The sequence below is a fragment of the Scylla paramamosain genome, chromosome 16 (genome assembly GCF_035594125.1).
Source record: "Scylla paramamosain isolate STU-SP2022 chromosome 16, ASM3559412v1, whole genome shotgun sequence".
Taxonomy (NCBI): domain Eukaryota; kingdom Metazoa; phylum Arthropoda; class Malacostraca; order Decapoda; family Portunidae; genus Scylla; species Scylla paramamosain.
This window is the reverse complement of record NC_087166.1, coordinates 23,731,266-23,750,360: the sequence shown is the minus strand read 5'-3', so window position 1 is coordinate 23,750,360 and position 19,095 is coordinate 23,731,266. Positions and strand designations below refer to the sequence as shown.

General features: G+C 40.7%; 1 protein-coding gene and 1 long non-coding RNA gene across 4 annotated transcripts in view; one reads left to right on the top strand and one right to left on the bottom strand.

Moving 5' to 3' along the window:
• The first annotated feature begins 402 nt into the window (after positions 1-402).
• LOC135108150 (uncharacterized) lies at positions 403-16,459 on the top strand. The gene is made up of 4 exons (XR_010272160.1): positions 403-923; positions 6,120-6,275; positions 6,907-7,065; positions 15,772-16,459. It is a non-coding gene; the product is annotated as an uncharacterized LOC135108150 (long non-coding RNA).
• LOC135108149 (S-methyl-5'-thioadenosine phosphorylase-like) overlaps positions 4,621-19,095 on the bottom strand; it is a 24,917-nt gene continuing 10,442 nt past the window's right edge. The window contains exons 5-8 of one of the 3 annotated variants that reach the window (XM_064018893.1): positions 18,083-18,186; positions 17,329-17,447; positions 17,045-17,135; positions 4,621-5,561 (exon numbers count right to left, since the gene is read on the bottom strand). In XM_064018893.1, coding sequence (XP_063874963.1) covers positions 5,526-5,561; positions 17,045-17,135; positions 17,329-17,447; positions 18,083-18,186 — 350 coding nt within the window. In that variant the 3' untranslated portion in view covers positions 4,621-5,525. Of the gene's footprint in view, positions 5,562-10,390; positions 11,201-12,760; positions 12,974-17,044; positions 17,136-17,328; positions 17,448-18,082; positions 18,187-19,095 lie in introns of those variants that run through there. The other 2 variants (XM_064018892.1, XM_064018894.1) reach the window with 2 other exon arrangements.

Genomic DNA, 19,095 nt, shown 5'->3' with positions numbered 1-19,095 from the left:
CTCGTAGCAGTACTGCCCGTTAGCCTGACTAGTGTCTGGAACTGGTCCTGATCCTGTCTATCCTTTGCCCAGTCTTGGTTGGACACGGTGGGAAGGCTCCAACAGTTTTGCGAGAGTTCATTTCAAGGATGCTGTAAATTCCTTAGTTTAGCTACGACCTCTCATGGCCAATTTATCTTATACGATAAAATTCTCAGTGTTTCTGTCATGCCTAGCTTCGGAATATCATGGAAATACTGAAAAAAAAAATCAATATAATATAATACAATATATATATATATATATATATATATATATATATATATATATATATATATATATATATATATATATATATATATATATATATATATATATATATATATATATACACACACACACACACACATACGGGATGGATTGATGCAGGAGAGCCATTGCTGTGGATTGAATGCTTGGCATAGACACATCAAGTATTCAAAGATAATCAAAGATAAAGGCACGAGGCACACGTTACCAGTCAGAATGGATTTTGATCAACCTTGACTGTCTTGTCTGCTAGTCTTTCTATACAGAATAATCATTTAATGTAATTTTATAGGTAGGTATAATTATTTGAGAGAGAGAGAGAGAGAGAGAGCAACAATACGTAGAACTTACATTAAAAAATCTGACACAAAATTAAGATGATATACATAAAGACAATAACAGCAACAAAAAGAAGAATAAGAAACACCACCTGTATATAAATTTAAATCCCCGAGTTGTCACGCTTGTCGCCATCTTTAAGTGTCCATATTGGCAACATGGCGGAGGGGAGATAAGTCAGGAGCAGCCGGTCTAACATTTTACCATTTTCTGCTATTCTTGGACCATCGTGAGGCAAGAACAGGCTGCAAGATGAATTATTAACATCCGTAGGAGTCTTGAGTGTCCTGCAGGAGGTGAGGAAGGGCGGGAAGTGGGTGAAATGAGGCAAGACGTGAGGTGATTGGTTGCTGGTCGTGCACGGAGTGATAAGGTAAGGCGTGTTCGATTGTTTTGTTTGTTTTTGATTGTGGAAGTGACATCATCGTTTTCATCTGAGGCATTCTTTAGGGTAGGTTTAAATAAATTAATGCTCCACCTGATGCTTTTGACGTTCAACACTCGCTTCTATGGTCAGCTGCTGCTCTCCCACAGTGAGTGATTGCTACTTGTGTTTACGGGGCGACTGGGCAGTATTTTTTGACGAATATATGTGAGACGGACAATTTTTAAAATTCTTTTTTCACTTAACACGGCGGGGATGCCATATATTGCCAGGTGATGAAGCCTATTGTTGTAAAAAAAAAAAAAAAAAAAAAAAAAAAGGGTCCTTTAAAGAAATGTAAATGCCCCATGCTGCTGCGTCATAGCCTGCCACGCGCGTCAACTCCCGCGGTATGACTTGGAGCTTGTATGCATGTAAAATTCGCATTATAATTTTGTCATCTGCTTTTCTCTGTTCACTTGAGCCAGCTGACAGATGTGATTCTTTGATGAAATTAAATGGAAAAGTGTGTGGGTACGGAAGTGGACTGGTAGGAGGCAAATTTAGTAGGCCTCAGATGGTCTTCTGAAGGAGAATGGATATTTCATTAGACTTAAATTTATTTTGGTGCTACCAAGAAAAGAAAAAAAAAAAAAAAAAAAAAAACACACACACACACACACACGCACAAAGCAGCAGCACAGCTGCACCTTCACCCAATAAAGTTGTCGGCTGGATTGCTCTCGTGTTGCTGATCCATTCACTTTTATCCTGACGTGGCGTTTCTCTCTCTCTCTCTCTCTCTCTCTCTCTCTCTCTCTCTCTCTCTCTCTCTCTCTCAATGCTGCTGCTAAATTCAGGCAGCAATTTACTTGACGTGGGTGGTGTAATTGGACATGTTGAACTTTACTGTAGTGACAAATAGACAAATGACCTCACGATAGTATATTGCGCATAAGTGAATAAACGACCGTGTCGTTAGACATTGTCACCAGTGAATTCGCTAACAAAATAAGAAACCTGCCCAAACTGAATGAAAGGAATGCTGTTTCCACGATGCATAACTGTGAACAATAAATTTATCCAGTGTTGTTTTGAAGCTCCTGTTTCACTTTGCATTAAAAAGCTGATACCTGAATCTGTTCATTCACCTTCCACACGAGTTTGGAATAGCCTGATTCATAAGTTTCAGCCTAGATCAGTGAACATTTAGCCTGGATCAGGTCAGCATTCTGTGACAGGCAATAGAAAGTTGCTGATGATGGCTGCAAGTTATATTGGGTACAAGTAATTAGTGGAGTACCATAGGGATCAGTTATGGGATCAACATTGTTTTAAATATACAAAAATTATTTTGATAATGGAATTAGTAGTGACATAAGTATGTATATCTGCAGACAATGTAAAGATAAATAGGTTGAACAGGTTGGATTCTGATGAAGCTACCCTGTGGACAGACTTTGCAAAGACAAGGAAATAGATAGATCGCAAATGCAAATTTGATATTAACATGTGCAAAGTGCTTAGTATTGTTAGAGGAAATCCACATCATAAGTACACCATAAAGAACGAGGTTTGGTAAAATCAGAGGGTGAAAAAGATTTAGGAATTAGTTCAAATCTTTCTTGGCAAAACATTGTACTGATATCAGAAATAAATCCAGTTGTATATTAAGATTCATATGCTGTGCAGTTCTTGTAATATGAAGGATATGGGTCTGTTAGTACAGAAAAGAACTAAAAAGATAGAAGAGAAATATTTATTTTGAGAGCAGACTTCAGCTCAAACTTTTCTTTAGTTATAGGCATAGATGAAAAAAGGATATGATAGAGGTATTTCACTGACATAAAGGACTTAACAAGATTGATACATACATAATTCTAGGGGTTAATAATCAAAAGAGGACTAGAAATAATGGGTTCAAGCTTTAAAAAAAGAGATAAGAAACTGGTTCTCGAATAAAGTGATGGATGGCTAGAATAGACTCGCCAATCAGGTTGTTAGTGCTGTCAATAGAAGACTTTAAAAGATGTCCAGATAAATTAATGGGTTGTGATGAGAAGTGGATGTAGGCAGGTATGTTTTATGTAGGAACTTATATGTGCAGGCTTGCTGGCTTCTTGCAGCTTCCCTCATATTATGTAACCATTTTTTGTCATATCCTTTTTAAATCTAACATATTGAGCTTTAAATATTTTCCTTTTTTTTTTTTTTTCTCCTTATCATGCATCAAAATCCTGGTTTTTACAGACAACTTGAAATCTGTTGATGTCTATTTTGGAGATATCCTCTAGATTTCACTTGTATGAAAGTCTTCCTTCATACGCTTCAGTTTTTATCACCCATCTGACTGCCACTTTGCTAGCTATACACATTATCACTACAGTTGTTACTTTAGTAGCTATATACTCTATCCACTACAAATGGGAAGGTGCATTATTTATTGTGAGCCTTTAACAGCTCTGAAATTATAATTGTTTTCTCCACAAGCATATTTTTCAAGATCATTTTATGCCTGGGAGTGGCCACTTATTTATTTATTTATTTATTTATTTTATTTTTTTTTTGAGTTTGCTGCTGCTCACATCACAGCCAAAGGAGAGTGGGTATTCTCATCCTTGTCCTTTGCTTATCCTTTCACCTTTTGTGATCTGATTCCTATAATCCTTCCTGCCATTCTGCCATTCTCCCTAATCAGTATCAAAGATGAGCATCTGTAACAGCCACAGTGAAAGTGGGAAGATGGTGGACAAGGATGTGCATGTGTGAGGTTACCACAGTAAAGCAACTCTAATTTGTCTTCAGAACAGTCATAAGTAATGGCTAATGCCCACTCACATATTCCAGGAAGTACAGGCTTATGGGATTGATGGACACCTGGCATTGCTACACTTGCTGCTGTGTGAGTGCCCTGGTTGTGGCAGACTGCAGGAGTAATGGTTGTCCTTTTGTCTATAGAAAGATGGAACTTTAATACTGGGAGAGGTGTCTTTCTTTGGGACACAAGATGCTTCTGTAAGATGACCAGCCTACAGGGTAATATCAAACTGTATGGAATACCTTACTTATTGTTATTGTTGCATTTATTACCTTTTTGTTTCATTTTACGAGTAAGTGTGTATTTTTTAAAACAAATTTTACTTAAATGTAGCATCTAATACAACACTGCTGTTATAGTGCCAGACATTTTATTTAGGTAATGAATCAACCCTTTCTTAAGCTTGTTTAGGTCCAGGCATGGGGTCTTGGTAGTGTCAGTTCCTGTCATGCCAGCCAGGCCATGTCAGTTTATTGGTTTCAGTGAAGGTATGCTGGTGGTGTGAGTGAACTGAGTCTTTGTTGTTAATTGTCATAGCATTGTAGTACAAAACATATACCATTATCCAATTCATAGTTAAAATCTCTTGAAAGGTGAATAATTTAAGTATTTGTATTTAGTACTGTAGCCCCTGTTTGCTCAGCACAGGATGGTCATGGACATGATTTAAGGCAGTGATGGTTTTGCTGTGTGGCAGGAGAGGGAGGCTGATGACCCTACTTTCTTGTATGTATATATAGAGTTTTCCCAGAGACCCAGGGAATGGTCTGTGCTACACCCTGGATGTGGGAAACTGGAGTTAAAAATATACTTTTCATTTTTATATTAATTTATTCACTAGATAGGTACACTATTAAACCAGGATTTTTTTGGACTTGTTTCTTCAGTTTTTCATTGGTATTAAGGCACTCGATTTTGATACTTTTTGTAAAACATTGACAAGATGGAACATTCAAGATTGTGGTCTTTGTGACTTGTGAAAGTAATCTGATATTTCCTCCTTTGCATCGTGTCAGGTAATTCATTAAAAGTGTAGAGCAAATTACACCTGCCTACACTAGTCAGTATTTAAGAACAGTCCTCAATATTCTTATATCCACTGACTTGTGACATTTTGCTTTAGATATTAAAAGAATTAAAAAACATTCTAAACTCTCAGTCAACTTAGCAAGGTTTTACTATATTAGTAATTCCCCTAACAATACATAGTGATGACCAGTGATACAAGATGGAGTGAGGGTTGGTATTCCTTACCATACCATTGAACATCCTTTTGGTTTACCTGTCCTCTACATTCTAAGAGAAATGATGGAGATTCACAGCACTTGCTTGCTTCTCAAAAGCTGATTTCTTGTCTCTAGATGAGTAGCAGGCACAATCTTCATTTATTTATGTTGAGGTCCAGTTGTGAAGAACACTCATAACTGCCTGGATGTCAGTCTTGTTTTGGGGATGTTGGATGTCGCTCTTCAAGTTTCCAAATTGCTGGTTTGTCTGAGCTCTGAGCCAAGTTGTGGGAGATGGAGAAATCCTTGGCATCCTTCTTGTGTTGGGTCTGGATATGTGTACAAGTAGTAATAGGTGTACTGTTGTGGCAGTGTGGGAGACAATGAAGACTGTCAGTAAGAGGGGAGTTGATGACACTTGAAGCCTTTGATTCCATCATGTTTGGTAAAGCTGCATGAATGGAGCTGCAGTTATGCAAACTTGCAAACCTTACTTGCCGCTCATTATGTTGCTGTCCACACTTGACTGAAAAGAAAAAATATGTTGAGAATGTTGATACAGTACAGAGTGCACTAACATCTGAATGGTGATGCACTTGGTTGAGTCCTGATGAAAAATTTTTAGGGTCAGAGCTTAATATAAATTAACTAAATTAAGATAATTTATCTCACATATCTCTGAAAAATATTTGATCTGCTGAAAGTATAACTATAAAGTATTTATGATAATCATTGGTTGCTCAACAAATTTTATAAATGTAAGGGAAAAAAAGCTCTAGGTAAAATCAGCACCACTGTACATGTAAAGTTTGAGAATCTATATCTTGAAATAACAACATTTATTCCATGACAAGATATTGGCAGTAGTGTGGCAGTGAGGTAAGTTGGTGCCTTGGCTGAGGCCTGCAGAGCAGAGCTCAGAGAGAAATCTTTACTGTCACTTCAATATTTTCTTGTATGGTATTTGTTGCAGCAAGGTTTACATGGATGACTTTTGTTAATGAAAAAAATTTTGATGTATTGAAGCAGTAGTTGCCTTGTCCTTATCTCTTTCCTTTGTTAATGCTCCTAAATTATATTGCAGGTATTCAATTCTGCTGCCCAAATCAGCAAACTTTTTTTGAGTTGTGAAGATGTGAATCTGCTGAGTCCTCTTACAAGGATTCTCTATTATGTCTGGTGTGATACGTGTCATTGAAGCCAAGCAGGACTGCTGATTCCTTCTAGCAAGCCTTGAAAGGTCTGCATGGACAAGGAGATTGTGAATGAATGTGTGGTCCTTACTAGTCTTTAAGTGTTTCCAAAGTTAAGATTTCTACTGAGATATTGTAAGTAGAGTAGAATCAAGCTACAACTGCTGAGGGTCATGCAGTACAGATAAACTAATGCTGTTGATGCACCCTGATGTGAGAAGAGCAGGCTGAGCAATACGAGATGGGACCTCAGACGAGGTCCCAAGATGGATTTTAAATTAATGGTACAGAATGTTTGTCTGTGTGTATGTGTATGCACCTAGAGACTTTTTCAATCTAGCATTACTTTCTTTGGTTGTTTATGATTGCACAGGTTTTATTTAGGTGAAGGATATTAAGATGTTATCATTGTATTATGTTAACATTTCTCTCTTAATAATTTTGCCCCATGAGAAGACCAAATACGGAAAAAAAAAAAAAAAAAAAAAAAAACGAATCAATGATCATTTGCTTTTCATATATATGACAAATCAACTCTATTTCTGACATAATACAAAGTCACTTTGCACATCTTATAAATTTTTGAGATCTAGGCCAATTAGAACCAGAGTAATGTTAAATATGTTGGTGTGTCCTGAATTGGGACAATATGTGACTGAATTAATGTTCTCTTCATAGATTCTGCAACAAAAAAATGGAAATGAAAGCAATTTTTGAAGTTCAGATGGAATACTGTGTTGTTTTCACAACCATGTGTCTGGCAGCTGTGTACCATACATGTTGCCACCTAAGCTGGCAATACCCCCAAAATAGGCTCCACCCAAAAGTTTTTGGCAGGTGAGGTATAGAGAGGTCAAACACTCTCTCTCTCTCTCTCTCTCTCTCTCTCTCTCTCTCTCTCTCTCTCTCTCACACACACACACACACACACACACACACACACACACACACACACACACACACACACACACACACACACACACACACACACACACACACACACCTGCTGGTCCTAACAGGGCTTTTTGTGATAAGTACACTATGTAATATAATACATGAAACATAATGATGATGTTTGTGTGTGTGTGTGTGTGTGTGTGTGTGTATTTTCCTTTCTTCCTTTCAGTGTCATTATCACATAGGGGAGTGATATATATATAATGTAGATATGTACAAGATTTATGAATGTATGTTATACAAAAGAGAAGTTTACAAGTACTCCAGTTGATGGTGAGGAGGTTGTGACCAGACATGGGTCCCCTGAGACGTTTGAGCTAGGGCAAGGCTGTCTCACCATCCTTCCTTTCCTCCTTCCACCTCTCTCTCTCTCTCTCTCTCTCTCTCTCTCTCTCTCTCTCTCTCTCTCTCTCTCTCTCTCTCTCTCTCTCTCTCTCTCTCTCTCTCTTTTACTTAAACTATATTTACAGCATGAATATTATTACAAAGTTTAAACTTTAAAGTTTCTTGGCTGTCACAAGCAACTATTTTAAAAGTCTTGATATCATTTAATTTCACAACACCAGCAGTGTAGGGTGTGCTCCCCTCCAGACATTGGCAGACACTTTTGCCTGATGTGTGGACAGTTGGGTCACATCAGGTGTGGCCTGCATGAAGTGGTTCCACAGGCGTGCTGCCCTGGCTTTGAAGGTTCGCTGGTGTTGTGAGGAGTGGGAGAGAGGCACCAACACCTGCTGGCTTCCTGCCCCTGCTTGCCTCATCATCCTCTGACCTGGGTGTGGCAGCAGACACAGGTGGGTGAAGTGAGGGGTGTACTACACCTGAGCCTTGTGACACACCGCCAAGGTTGACATGTCCTGCCGGTGCTCCAGTGACATGATTCTGGCCACCATCCTCTTGTCATCCTCCAATAGACGAAGAGCACATCTCTGCATCGCGTCAAGGCACTTGGTGTGGGTGGGGGCGCTGGACATCCATGTCAAGGCACCATACTCCATACAGGGATGGATATGTGCCTTGTAGAGAGTGAGGATGCCTCGTGAGTCCAGACTACCCACCACTCTATGGAGGGCTGACATGCCGAGAGGTCTGGCGGGCTACAGACATGATGTGAATGTCATAGGGCAGCTCACAGTTCATGGTGACTCCCAGAATCTTGATGTAGTCCTGGAGAGGCAGCTGCACACTCTCAAACTGTAGTTGTCCTTCCACAGCCTGTGAAGTGGCAGGGGACCATGAGATGACCAACACTTGTGTCTTGTCCAGAGCAAAAGTGACTTGCCACATCTTCCCCCACTCCTCTACTACCTTCTGCTATCTGTTAATGTTGGCCACTGTGCGCTGGCTGTCCTGGTGGCAGTAGGAGAGGGAGATTGTACAGTCGTCAGCATATGCCTTGACTGCAGGTAGTTGGTGCAGAAGGTTGTCTGCGTAGACATTCCACAGGACTGGTCCCAACACTGCGCCCTGTGAAACTGATGCTCCTATATGGGTGGGAGATGAGGTCCGCCTGTTGACAACTACCCAAAGTGTCCTTCCTCGTAGGTAATCCTTGAGTAGCATCAGGAGGCTGCCGTCAATGCCCTTGGCTTGAAGCTTAGCCAGAAGGCCAGAGTGCCACACTTGGTCGTAAGCCCCTGCGATATCAAGGGCCACTATGAGTGTGTCCATGCCTTTGTCTAGGGTGTCCTGCCATTCTTGTGTGAGGAGGAGGAGGTCAGAGGTGGAGCGGCCTGACCAGAACTGGTGCGGTGAGAGAAGCTGATGTTCATCCAGGTGTTGCCATATGACTGGTGCCACCAGCTTCTCAAACACCTTGCCCATCACTGACAGCAGGGAGATGGGTCTGTAGTGACTTGGGTCAGACCTGGACCCTTTCTTGTAGACAGGGACCACATGTGCCTCCTTCCAGGCTGCTTACCATTTTCTCTCTGCCAGGCAGGCAGTATAGATGGCAGCAAGAAGCACTGACAGTTCCCTGGCACATTGTTTTAGCATCCGGGGGCTGATCTCATCTGGACCTGTGTCTTTCCCCACGTCCAGATCCCTGAATGTTTTTTATACCATTTCCGTGGTGATGGGCATTGTAGTGATGGTGTGGGCTGTCTCCTTTGGCAACACCAGAGGGGGTTGGGTGGGGTCCTAAACTTGCATTTTCTTTGCAAATAGTTCAGCCAGGAGGGCAGCCTTGTCCTTGCTGCTTGAGGCAGTGGATTCGTCCTGCCTGGTGAGGGGAGGGACGCTGTCCTGCTGCATCATGCATTTTCGCTCCTTTACCAGCATCCACCACATCTTGACACCAACTCCTGGGCAGGTGAGCTTGTCCCTCATAACCTCCTCCCAGTGATTCCTCACCCACTTGGAGGTGGCTGTCATCCTTCTACAAGCAACTCAATGTAGGGGGTAGTTGTGGTGTGAGGGGCGCTTCTTGTATCTCTATGCTGCGTATTTGGCCGCAGCAGCTGTGTAGCACCAGTAGCCAAACCAGGGAGGGTTTGTGGCCTTGGTGAAATATGTGCGGTGAGGGACATACTGGGCCTGTAAGACAAGTAGGTGTGAGGTGACAGCGTGAGCCTTCTCCTCCACGCCTCCCATGAACATCACCTGCCAGTCTGTAGCTGTTAGGCCGGCCCTAGACGTAACTGTTTATCTGAACGATATAACTGATCAGATAAAAATCGTTGCAAGCCATCTGACGTCGCTGCCCCTACACCATTCCGATATATCGTTACAATTTGCATCGCTTCCACACCACAGTTTCCGTAATGTCATCCGAGGAGGAGGAATCTCTGGCTCTAGCAGGTTTAGCTGTGGCATTATGTGTAAAAAGGGCAAAAAGTGCATCTGGATCTAAGCGAGGTCGCAAGTGGAGTAGAGAATGGCTACTGAAAAGAAAAACTTATACTCATACAAACTTGTTGGCGGAGTTGAGAGCGGTGCCTAAGGACTGGAAAAATTATTTAAGGATGAACGAGGAAACGTACTTGAACCTTTTATCATTAGTAACACCTTTCATAGAGAAAGAAGACACAGTCATGAGATGTGCAATAACGCCTCATGAAAGACTGACAGCTACCTTAAGATTTCTAGCCACAGGACGCTCCTATGAAGACCTGAAGTTTTCAACCTTGATATCAGCTCAAGCTCTCCGGGTTATTATTCCTGAAACGTGCCGAGCGATTTATAAGGTTCTACAAAACCAGTATTTGAAGGTAAGTATTTAATAAGTATGAGAAATATGTTGGTACATAACACAATCACAACAATGGTAACAAAAAATAGAACGTAACCAGTATTTTTCTATCCTTTATGTACGTGTACGGTATTTTTGTACCAGAAATACATAATACAATTATCCAAAACAAATATCAAACAGAATACTTGTATGCCAGTTTCCAATAATTATGTATCACTAATATAATAACTAAGGGATTTCGTTCAATACACTAATTGCCTGAGCTAAAGGGTCCATTGTCGAAGAAAGTGAGGGCAAGTGAAGGCTTGTGTGAGGCATGGTGTGAGGTACTGTTCTGGGTGTGGCAGAGGGTTGCGGAAATACGTTGTGCTGAATTGGAAACTGCGTGTTTGTTACTGGTACAGGCAAAAGTTTATGATGATGGGTAAGATTTCCCATTTCTGCTTCGAACAGAGCATCATTTATGATTTTTTCAGCCATTATCCTCTGTAAATTGTCCAATCCACGTAACTTGTGTGCAACATTCTTCCCAAATACGTCATGCTTATCTTCTATTTTTTGCTCCCTTGGTTTTTTAAAGTGTTCATTGATAGTCATCAGCACATCATCACTCATGGCCGTTCTACATTTCTTTTGGGTAGGTCTGGACGGTGCCACATTAGTTGTTGTACTATTTGTTGGTAAAGGAGTTGACGACCGGCTGACATGTAATGGGTAGCTGATGTCAAGCATAGAATTTCCTTCAGTAGCAACTTCTAGTTCATTTACATCAGATGAGGGGCTGGACACAGGCACAGGCTCAACATCATGGCATGAATTCTGAAAGAAGAAATAACCTTTCATTAATTATAAGGAAAATGAAACCAATCATTTTGACGCATTCCAGTGCATTAATCTCATTTAGTCTTCTCCATTTCAGTTCCCTCAAACGGAAGAAGAATGGAAAAGTGTCGCAGGACAATTTGAGCAAGATTGGCAGTTTCCACACTGTCTAGGGGCGTTGGACGGCAAGCACGTGGATATTATTCCTCCAGCTGACAGTGGTTCCCTGTTTTATAATTATAAAGGACGCCATAGTCTAGTCCTAATGGCAATCGCTAATGCGAAATGCGAATTCATCATGTGTGATTTTGGCTCAAATGGCAGGAATTCGGATGGCGGAGTGATACAGAATACTCTGTTTTACAGAAAATTAACTAATAAATCTCTGAATATACCAGCTGAAGGACAATTAGATAAATCACATAGAGTTTTACCATATGTCTTTGTTTGCGATGATGCTTTTGCACTTCGGCCTGATATGATGAAACCTTATAGAATGGGAGACTTGACTGGACATAACGAAAGAAAGATATTTAACTATCGTCTCTCACGAGCACGTCGGGTGATAGAAAGTGCTTTCGGAATTATGGCCTCAAGATTTAGAATATTTCATACACGAATAAATTTGAGTTTAGACAACATTGATGCCGTAGTTATGGCTTGTTGTGTGTTGCACAATTATCTAGTGAAATCTTCGCTCAGCTATGCCTCTGCGGATTGCTTTGATGTAGAAAATATAAACTGCGGTACCACTGTGCAAGGTTTAAGAGCTGAAGATTCAAATATGATGAATATCGCCCGAAGAAACCAAGGAAACCCGATGGAAGCCGCTAAAATTATCAGAGAAAATTTCGCTGATTATTTCATCAGTGAAGGTAAACTGCCATGGCAAGACAACTTTATTGAGTGAAGAGAAATTAAGGTTGTAGCTACATCTTCGTGCTCAAGTATGTGTGTGACAATGCTACATAAAAGAACCTCTTAGGTAACTGAAATTGCTTTCTGGGTGTTTTGTATGTAATATAATTATGATCCAGTGTTTCATGTGCCAACGGGCCGGATAGTAGAGCATAATTGATATTTTTTATTTGTTTTGCTGTTAAATGATAGGTTAAATAAAATTTTAGAGTGAAAAAATATACATAATTATCTACTTGTGTGACATACGAGACGGAAACATAACAAATTGACTGGGTAACTCAAATAATTCATACCATATTACATATCTCAATAACGTCGTTAATATATAGGCAACTTTAACTCACTTTGTCTCATTAAATGCACAAGATGGCTCAGAATATTGTGTTGAACACATTTACTTCAAATGTTAATACCATTTATTCTATGGGCGTGTCGCACTTCATTAAAAAAGAATACATGTATAACTCACCTCACTTTCATTTTCCTCAATATTAGTAAGACCTTCTCGTGGTGTTTCTTGATCGTGTAGAAAGGCAAGATTTTCAAAATACCACAGTTTTGGAACATAAACATCATATGCTCCTGCTCCAGATTTCTTGGAAGCCTGCACTTTCTTCAACTCTTTTCTATATGTGGTGCGTAAGTTATTGATTTTTTTGACAACCATATCACGGTCAGCATCAGGTGTTGTTTCTCTTAACTTTTGAATTAATTTTCCATATGCTGCGTTTCTTTTGTCACGGTTATGATACTCTTTGCACTTAACTTTCCATAAACACTCTTCGGTTTGGTAAATTTCAATAAACTCCTCCAATGTTTTGCGATTCATAATGAAGTATTTGTGAAAAGCTGGAAAAGGCGTGCACACTTTATTTAAGTCACAAATAGACTGATAATCTGTACAGTTTTCCCCCTACACGTGAGATTTTCATCTGAAAGGAAAACAATCATTAGATCGTTCAGATAAAAAGTTTGAATGATTCAACTGTTCATGCCGCTCGATCAGTTCATCTGAAACGATCAAAATCTGCGCAAATTTCCCCCTACACGTCAGTTTTATCTTAACGATTTATCTGATCAGTTATATCGTTCAGATAAACAGTTACGTCTAGGGCCGGCCTTAGTGTGTGCCTCATATCTTGCCATCTGGTCTGCTCCCACAACCAGATGGTTTAAGGTGCAGCTCTTTCCCTATCCACGCTGAGCTATAACTTCATCAGCATGGCGTGGTGGTCAGAGCTTCCCACTTTTCCCAGCTGTTATGTTATTCTTTCCTCAGGGAGGTCAGATAACACGGGATCGAGCAGCCCTCCCCTTTCATGGGTCTGGAACGTGATGTAATTGATGAGGCCCGACACTACCACTAAGTTTTTGTATGCCTGCTGCTCCAGATGGAAATTTAAATCTTCCACGATGAGGACATTTTTGCAGCTGTGGCTTTGGAGCAAGTTATCCAGTTCCTCTGCCAGGAAGTCGAGTGAGGAGTGACCTTGCTTGGTAGGCTGGTATAATATGCAGAGCAGCAAGCCACTGTTGTCTTATAACACTATTTAGAAAAATAGTGCTTCCATCAGCTGGGGCAGGTTGACTGACAACTCTTGGGTCTGGAGGCCACTCTTAAAACACACAGCCACGCCTCTACCTGTTCTGCCTTCACAGTCATTCCTCACCCACTTCGTGTAGCCTTTTATTTTTCCAAATGACGGTTCCACTTGGTCATTCAGCCACGTTTCACTCACTGCCACAATGTCAGCTTTTTGGCGCAGTACAAAGTTGTGAGAGAGATCTCTGACATTAGTATGTAGACCTCTAATGTTGGCTGACACAGTTGTGTGGTGGGGGGGACATGACTGATGTTCCCTCAAGCAGGTGGGTTGTTGTGGTGGTAAGGAGTGTTGTTAATACCCTCCCTCCCATGGGGCTGAGTTCCATTCCTGCTAGTAGTACCTTGGCTGCTCCTCCCATTGCTTGTGTTGCCATCTGGAGTCACGAAAGGGCACTTGAGGCCGGGGTTTTGGCTGAGGGGGATACCCATTTCTCCTTCCTTCAGCTAACACCTTCCTCAGGATGGCTTCCTGCCTGGCATCTGCTGCACAAGTATAGCATTTTTCCCTCGAGTGTCCTGGGCGCAGGCAGTATTCACAGTTTTTTCGGCCCTGGGCTGAGGGTGGGGGGGCAGCAGGTTGGGATCTTGCTTGTCATCCTCGCTCCTCTCCTGGTATTATGTAACTTTGTTGTCTCCTTCCACCTGGAGTATTTGTTGAATTTCTAACTACTGCCTAGTTGTTGTGTTGTGGGAGAGGTGTGGGGGTGTGGGGGTAAGTCGAGGCTATACGTATACTCTCTCTCTCTCTCTGCCACTTCTTCCTTCTCTCTCTCTCTGCCACTTCTTCCTTCTTGAGTGGGTCTGTTTGCACATATGTGAGAGAGAGAGAGAGAGAGAGAGAGAGAGAAAGTAGTTTGACTCTCTATACCTCACCTGCCAATCACAAAAACTTTTGGGTGGAGTCTATTTTGGGGTATTGCCAGCTTAGGTGGCAACAGGTAAAGTAGTGCTGTTACAAATGTAGTAGCACCAGTAGCCATTTGGCTTTTATAGAGAGAGGAATTGCATGTGTGCTCCTGACTGATCACCGGTGACCTGCCATCCTGCCTTTACTCGTTTTCCTGGGGCTATTTCTTTTATTAATAAGCAATGGGTGAACCTAACTTTTCCCTTGCTAGGAAGACTCACATTTTCACCTTGGAGAGTGAAGGGAAAGCCATGGGGTAGAGAGCAAGGGAATTGGCTTCTGGGAGTGTCAAAAAAAGTAGTATTGTTCTGGATTAGAAGCAGTGGTCTCATATTTAGTAATCACTTGCAAGGCTTTGGTGGGTGGAGAATGACCACTGGGATTGACAGATGGTTCAAGATAGAGATTACAAAATATCATCTAATGTGAGCCATGTCAGTCTCCTCAGTGGTTTTTCTCTGTCTACCCAATCCTTTTTCCCTGAAAAAGATTGCTGATGATCAGAAAAATTGGTGTCTATCCCAGACTAATGCTACTTTTGACACTAAATCCCTTGCTATCTCTCTCATGGGTTTCCCTCTCTATTCAAGGTGACAAAAATTTGAGTTTTCTTTGTAATGAAAGATTAGGTTTACCCACTGGTCACAGATAAAAGAAATACAGCTCCAGGAATACAAGCAAAGATGGGATGGTTGGGCACCAGACATAAGCAAAACACAATTTGTCTGACAGTCAGTAGGGTACTGGTGCCTCATCACTTCTCACTGCAGTCTTGACTCCAAGCATTACTGCACACAGTTGTTGGACACACCACTGTGAAATTCACACAGGGCAACATTCTATAGGGGATCTGAATCACAAAAAAATTTATTTCAATTTTCCAGTTGTTGCTACCACTTTAATACTATGGGTTCTTCTGTCTATGTCTAAACTCGGTCATCACAGCCCATTACTGATCCCCAGTATGTTAACAAAAGTGTGGTAAAAAGAAACAGGGTCATGTAGATCTAAACCACTATTCATTAGTTAACCACTTATTATTCCCATATGGTGCATAAAATATGTAGAATATTTAAGACAGACAGGTTAATCCTTTGCTGTGCCCATTTAATAGTTACAAGTTCCTGTTCACAGCACATCAAAGTGGGACTGGTACAGCTTGAGCCACAAGTAAATATGAAGTTCCTGGTGAAGCTTGGAAAATCACCTCAAGATGCTGAAAGAAGTCATAGAATAGGTAATGCTCTATACTTGTGTCTGAGGAGAGAGCTTGGAGTCAGGACAATCTTCAACTGCAAAAACTGATCCTTGCTTTGAAAAGTTAATGAGCAAGTGTACACAGACCAGAGATCACCATAAGGGAGGTGGCAGATATTCTCAAAACTAGCAATGAAACTGTGTCAAGATAGTGCCCCAGTTTTTACAGTTGAAGGTCATCATCCTAACTTCAGGTTGCCTTCCACACCTTTCTGACCCTCTCTGAACTGCTTGTGCCATCCAGACACATGTAAGGGTCATTGTCTCTTTTACCAGGAGCTTCATGTTCACCTGCTCATGGATCATGCTGTGCCAATATTGGTGACATGCAGTGAACAGGGGCAGTGTGGAAAGAGACACAATGAAAGAATTAACTCTTCCTGCTCTTCAGTATTCTTAATATTTTGTTCAACACAGAGACAACTGGTTAATCAAAAAAATGCTCTAAGAGTGGTCTAAACAAACTTGAGTCCTGTACCTTTTTGCTCCCCCCCCCTCTCTCAGACCCCAGACCCATAGAATGTCACCCACAGTATGTTTATGAACCACAGTCACTCACATTCCATTCACTCAAAATGGAAATACATCAAGAACTAGAAGCCAAAACATCCATAGAGAATTTTTGTCAAGTAGATCTTGAAATGAATTAATATGAATCCTAATATTATATTATTCTGAGTGTTTACATTACAAAGATGAAGAAACCTAAGCTTTATTTATTATTTATGATTCTTTGTATGATTTGTGTAGTTAATTGATTTCCCCCATCAACCATGTGTACTTTTAATGCACAATGAAAAATTTTGTTCTTAAACTTTCAGATTAAATGTGCATGAACAACAAAGCCAAATAAATATGTGTCAGTCAAAATATCTCACCTCATACCCTGTATTGAATGTTAAAGAAATTACAGCTGCTTACCAAACCTGTCTAATCACCACATTTTTTCAAGCCTACACCAGACAGTGATCAGGCTTGCCTTGCTTGCTTCATATCAAGGATTACTTTGAGCAATGAAATAAGCAGCTCAAAGTTAAATCTTCAAATGTTCAAATTTGATGTTAAAAGTTGTGATATAATTTCTTGATGCTATGGATGGACAGGTCTGGTTTAGGAGAGAAGGGAAAAACCAAAATCATATGAGCCAAACCTTCAGAGCAGAAATCCTTTGACTCCAGTCCTCTGCTGCTATTTTGGCCACAGCCATCTTGAGGACATTGATTGCCTTCTCAGCATTGGATCTGGAGAAGATAACAGAAGGATATATATATATATATATATATATATATATATATATATATATATATATATATATATATATATATATATACTCAAAAGCACACAAGAAAAATTCCATAAAAATAAACACACTATCATGGTGCTGTCACTTGAGCAAATATATATGTGAGTAGACCCGGTGACCCAGCAACTCACCTGAAAGTTGCCATGACGGCCTCCACAGTCACCGCCTCATGTCCTTCCCTCCAAGAGTCATAGTCCGTGGCCATGGCGATGGCAGCATAGCACATGCCAAGCTCCCGGGCCAGCACCACCTGTAATGCCAATGACAGCCTTAGGCTCAAGCGCTCTGTGACTGTTACAAGGTCAATATCTGGATGCTAGTGCCAAAAATGATCAAAACCAGCCAAGGGCAAAAGAGCAACACTTAGGAACTCAACAATATTGTATAAGACCCTTAACAAAAATATTTTTAATAATACTTTTGTGTTAGCAATATAAATAAAATCCATGAGAAGAAATCCAGCATGAAAAATCTCTCACAGCATTACCAACTGTTAAAATAAAATTAACCACAAAACCAACAGAACACTCAGGTCTCCAACAAACACAGCAATGACAAACCACAATCTCTTTTCAAGCACACAAGTTTTCTCCAGCACAGCTTCACACACTGGCCTAAGCCAAGCACCACACAAGGGGACATACTCTGAAACATTTCTGTGCTGCACCTTCCCAACTTTTAAAAGGCTCTAGTTAAAATTACAAAGGTTTATAAGGGTGTTTTTATAGGTCTGGTGATAGATTAACAAGGTTTCTACATTTATAATACAAAAACACTCTTGGGAACCCAACCAATCATCTCTTTGGCCTTTGAAAATAGTAGTGATGAGAGTGAAGAGCATTTTACAATATAGGTCAAGGAGCAAGCAAGGACACACAGCATCACCTCTGGCACAGTGGTCATGTTGATCACATCGGCGCCCCACTGCCGGAACATGCGACTCTCCGCCTTGGAGCTGAACCTCGGCCCCTCTATGGTCACCACAGTCCCTAGAAGATGCCACAGTGATAACAAACTCTCCCTGCCTGGCCTATCATCACTATTACTGACAGCTCATCACTATCACCAACACTGCTCACCACTATCACTGACTGCTCATCACTAACACTGAAATTGCTCATCACTATCACTGACTCTGGTCTTCTTTCTCTCACCCCTATTCTGTCCACCTCTCTAACGCAAGAGTTAACCAGTATTCTCAATCATTCATCCCTTTCTCTGGTAAACTCTGGAACTCCCTGCCTGCTTCTGTATTTCCACCTTCCTACGACTTGAATTCCTTCAAGAGGGAGGTTTCAAGACACTTATCCACCAATTTTTGACCACTGCTTTGAGCCTTTTATGGGACTGGCATTTCAGTGGGCATTTTTTTTATTAGATTTTTGTTGCCCTTGGCCAGTATCTTTCCTACATAAAAACAAAAAAAAAAAAAAATCACTATCATTGACACTGCCTGCTCATCACTATCACTGTCTTTGCTCACATTATTCACTGGAATTATTCTTGCATCCCCACATTCACACACATTCACACCACTCTCAGCCCCTTGGCCCCTGATGGAGAAGAGAAAGTACTGAAGTACTTCCAGGTCAGTTGCACAGCTTTTTCACTTTTTTAAAAATCTATTTTAGTTCACTTTTATTTACTTTTTCTTTTAGGAAAATCTTGTATTATATGAACACATTTTTCTGAAAGTAAGTCTTTTAACAGAAAATCTGGTGGCACTCAATTCAACTATTTTTCTTCCTTTAAGGTGTCTCAAAATCTGTATTTTCTTTATACAGCTTTACTCTGGCCTCTATCTCTTATCTTTTTAGCGCACCACCTGTTAATCCACCACACATTTCAAAACACTGCACATACTGCAACCAACTGCTCTCATTTGTTATACACTAACA